This window comes from Lutra lutra, chromosome X (genome assembly GCF_902655055.1).
Source record: "Lutra lutra chromosome X, mLutLut1.2, whole genome shotgun sequence".
NCBI classification, from domain to species: Eukaryota; Metazoa; Chordata; class Mammalia; order Carnivora; family Mustelidae; genus Lutra; species Lutra lutra.
In genome coordinates this window covers 47,328,356-47,332,898 of record NC_062296.1, presented here as the reverse complement: position 1 = coordinate 47,332,898, position 4,543 = coordinate 47,328,356, and the positions used below count along the sequence as shown (strand labels likewise).

General features: G+C 38.9%; 1 protein-coding gene across 1 annotated transcript; it reads left to right on the top strand.

Annotated features, from left to right (window-relative positions):
* Positions 1 to 2,444: 2,444 nt before the first annotated feature.
* Positions 2,445 to 3,590, top strand: ZCCHC13 (zinc finger CCHC-type containing 13). The gene has a single exon (XM_047716108.1). The coding sequence runs from the start codon at positions 2,533 to 2,535 to the stop codon at positions 3,046 to 3,048; it is 516 nt and encodes a 171-aa protein (XP_047572064.1). The 5' UTR covers positions 2,445 to 2,532; the 3' UTR covers positions 3,049 to 3,590.
* Positions 3,591 to 4,543: the final 953 nt, after the last annotated feature.

Sequence of the window (4,543 nt, the reverse complement as noted above, 5' to 3'; positions counted from 1 at the left end):
AATTTCCTGGAAGTTTCTAAATTAAAAAAATTAATGGATAGAGAACTCGTTAGATTTCCTAGTTGTATCACTTATGGTACATTGTGTTTTATAAGAAATGTGTCCATTTTGTTAGGTTATCAAATTTATTGGTATGAGTAAATTATTCTTTTAATACCTAAAATAAAAGAAAACATCAAAGGGCATTGCACACATTAAAGGTAAATATTTTTCCTAAAATTTGTTTGAGTTATAACACACACACATATATCCTCTATCGTGATGTAAAATGCATATCTTACTTCATGTCTCAATTAAAGCTGTTTGAAAATCAATACTTTAGACTGTGGGCATGTATTACTTTAATACAAGTATAAACCTATAGGGAAATATATGTGTGATAATTCATAAGTTTAATTTAATAAACACATATCAAATTTTGAACCACAGAGATTTTTTTTTGTCTTTTGAAACCATTTATGCAGCATCATTTAATTGTTTATGAATAAAACTCGTTTCATTACTATATATATGGCAACTGCTCATGCTCTTTGGCTCTAAACGTTTATCAATTTTTGAAAATATTTATCTTTGTCATTGCATTTATGGAACCAGTTGCAAACTCCAATTAAGACATATTGAAAATAAAAACCAATGGCTACATATACTATTCTTATGTCTGTTTTACCAAATATATTTGTGTTGCGGGCCTGAGAAAAATTCATATGCAAAACACATAATTAACTAGTAACTTAAAGAAAAATGTTTATTGTGAGTTTTAAAAATTACCAATAACAGGGGCACCTGGGTGGCTCAGATGGTTAAGCACCTACCTTCAGCTAGGGTCATGATCCCAGGGTCTTGGGATTGAGTCCCTCATTGGAAAGCCTGTTTCTGCCTCTCCCTCTACTGTTCTACCTGCTTGTGCCCTCTCGCTTTCTCTGTCAAATAAATAAATAAAATTTAAAATAAAATAAAATAAAATTACCAATGATCTAAACTCTTTCAAAAGTTGCAAAGTACAGAGAAGGAAAAAAAGGAGAAAAAAATTGTATTCAATCATGTAAATCCAAAATAGCTATGGTTGGTATTTCAGTGTCTAGTATTCCATATTTACTTGTATGTTTATATAAATGAACATGTCCATAAATCTTTATGCAGTTTATGTAAGATATAAACAATTTGGAAAACAACAGAGAGGAAATGTGTCCAATATTGAAATCACAGTTTTGTAATTTATTTTCCAAGTGATAGTGTTTTTTGTATTGACTGCTTCCATCTTGTTATGTTTTATAACTTAAATGGTGGTGATTATGTTGAAAACTAGGATTCCCTCAATAAAATTTGCAAGATTGTATCACTGTGGCATTTTTTTTAAGATTTTATTTATTTGACAGAGAGAAGAAGAGAGCACCACGCAGCGGGAGAGGCAGAGGGAGAAACAGATTCCCCACTAAGCAGGCACCTGGACCCTGGGCTAGCTCCAGGAACTCTGTGATCGTGACCTGAGCCAAAGCAGACCCTAAACCGCCTGAACCACCCAGGTGCCCCTCACTGTGGCATTTAAAAGATTTTTTTCCTGGGGCGCCTGGGTGGCTCAGTGGGTTAAAGCCTCTGCCTTCAGCTCAGGTAATGATCCCAGGGTCCTGGGATCGAGCAGGGTCCTGGGATCGAGCCCCGCATCAGGCTCTCTGCTCAGGGGGAGCCTGCTTCCTCCTCTCTCTCTCTGCCTGCCTCTCAGCCTACTTGTGATCTCTGTCTGTCAAATAAATAAATAAAATCTAAAAAAAAAAAAGATTTTTTTCCTACCTTCTGTGTCCTATATATATATGAACATTTGTATTTTATTTTTTTAAAACAAAAAAGAAGGTTGGAACTAACTTACTATAGTTTCTTTCATTTACTGGATTAGCTACATCTCATACGTATTTTTCCTATGTCCATAGGGCATATGTAAAAACGTTCTCATCTACTAGATCATGAAGATCTAATTCTTAAGTGTAAGAAATCTTATAGGGTATATTTTCTGAAAAGGGAAGGATTCAAACAACCTTAAAGATCCACGTGTTTATTTTTTAAAAAAGACAGAAAACAGGGCGCCTGGCTGGCTCAGTTAGTTGAGTGACTGCCTTTGGCTCAGGTCATGATCCTGGAGTGCCAGGATCGAGTCCCAGAGCGGTCTTCCTGCTCAGCAGGGGGTCTGCTTCTCCTTCTGACCTTCTCCCTCTCATGCTTGCTCTCTCTCATATGCTCTCTCTCTCAAATAAATAAATAAATCTTTAAAAAAAAAAAAAGGCAGAAAACACCAACACTCAGCCATGCTTTTGACTTCCAGGATGGAAGGAAAGGGCGGGCAGGCAGGCCGGCGGGGTGAGGGGGAAGGGCAGCTGGAATGTCTGTGACACATAACTGGGGCCGTGTGCAAACCTTCTGTGACGTTGCTGAGGTCCCTAGAGAAAAACCGCCACTTGTTTCTGAACTGCCGTAAGGGGAGTCGTGTCGGAGCCTCCGGGGCAGTGGTGGGCCGGCTCACCCTAAGATCTCACCGCAGCCATGAGCAGTAACGAATGTTTCAAGTGTGGACGGTCTGGCCACTGGGCCCGGGGATGTCCTAGGGCAAGAGGGAGTCGAGGGCGCGGAGCCAGAGGCCGTGGTAGAGGGTCTCCGTGCAGTTCCACCAACCTGTCTGACATCTGCTACCGCTGTGGTGAGTCTGGCCATTATGCTAAGAACTGTGACCTTCTCGAGGACATTTGCTACAACTGTGGGAGAAGTGGCCACATCGCTAAAGACTGTATGGAGCCAAAGAGAGAGAGAGAGCAGTGCTGTTACACTTGTGGCCGACCAGGCCATCTGGCTCGTGACTGTGACCGTCAGGAAGAGCCGAAGTGCTACTCTTGCGGGGAATATGGCCATATTCAGAAAGACTGTACCCAAGTCAAGTGCTACCGGTGTGGTGAGATCGGCCACGTGGCCATCAACTGCAGCAAAGCAAGCGAAGTCAACTGCTACCGCTGTGGCGAGTCCGGGCATTTGGCCCGGGAATGCCCCATTGAGGCTACTGCTTAGTTTTCCCCCTTTGTCCCCTCCCCACTTTTGCTGATTGATAATTGTATTATTTTCTCTGAAACTTCTTCACTGACCAAAAGTTGATAGATGGAGGCAACTCCCAGGCCAGTGAGTTTCATTTACCATGTTGAAGGAAGAAAGGGCTGGAAAAAAAAAATCTCAAAAGAAGTTGTTCACTTTTAAATGTCATTAATGTGTTTCTGCGCCACTGGTGAATCTGATTATTGGACAGTCATTCTAGACCTTAGGCAATTTTTGGTTCTTTGTACTTTGATTTAACATTTCATTAACTGCTACTGTGTGCCAGCCACCACTGGAGGAATTGGGGATATATCAGTGAACAAATCAGATCCATGTTGGGAACACAGGCCTAGAATCTATTAACAAATAACATGCAGCATCAGTGAAGATAAATCGCTATAGAGAAAAAGAACACCAGGTGAAAGGATAGAATATTCTGGGGAGGGGACATGTAGTTCTGTCTTAGATACACAAAGTGCCCTGAGGAAGTGACATTTCCTCAGAGATTCGTTGATGAATAAAGCTGATTTTAAAAATGTCTATGGTCTTGTCAAAGTAATTTTAACTTTATTTTGAATTAGCTGACCTCATTAACTTTTGAACTATCTGACCTCATTAACTTTTAAATAATGTTGGAAAGACATCTCTATCTGGCCCTGCATAGAGTGTACATTTTAATGAAAATAAACCAGAAAATGTGTATAATACATATAAGTAGCTTTGAGAGAGAGCAATGAGAAACGAACAAAAAAACCTTCGCAGCAAATGGCTGACATAAACACATGGCAAAGTTTGGACTTACATGTTTTTTAAAATCTAACAGAAGTATAAACATTAACATTAAACATTGATTGGGACTTTGACAATTTTAAAAATACCTATTTTCATAGATAGGATAATTTACATTTAGGAGTTTCTGAAAAAATGTGTTGTCACAGATATAAAGATGTTCAGTTTCAAATGCTGGAATCTATTTTTAAAGATCAAATCTGGAAAACAATGGAAGTTCTATAAAGTAGAAAAGGTACTTTTAAATTTTAAATAAAACTTGGGATGGGGGAGGTAACCATGATTGAAGTTGTAATGAAAAAATGATTTGGAAAATAACTCAATGTCAAACCTAGGATGTGATAGAATTTATATTAGAACATAGTGTAGAGGATAGAATTTTGGTCTATAAACCCATGATGCCAAAGAAATTGTAACTGATTTTATAACTGAAACCACATTCTTTTATAAACCTCCATAAAACTTCATGTGTAATCCTTCATTCCCATCTAAAAGATCCCTTCAGTGCAGCTGAGTTTCAACTTCTGTGACCCTCTTGTGTTCCTAGAAATTGATTCTGTCATTGCGTGCTGCTGCAACAAGATAAACTCAGGTACACTCCTAGCCCCTAAGTAAAGCAATCTCAGTTCAATCTGCCAAGACACAACATGAAACCTCTACATCACTCTGAACCAAATTCTTGAGT

Excerpts from the sequence above, each read along its gene's own strand:
- ZCCHC13 (XM_047716108.1), top strand. The coding sequence starts at position 2,533 with ATGAGCAGTAACGAATGTTTCAAGTGTGGACGGTCTGGCCACTGGGCC.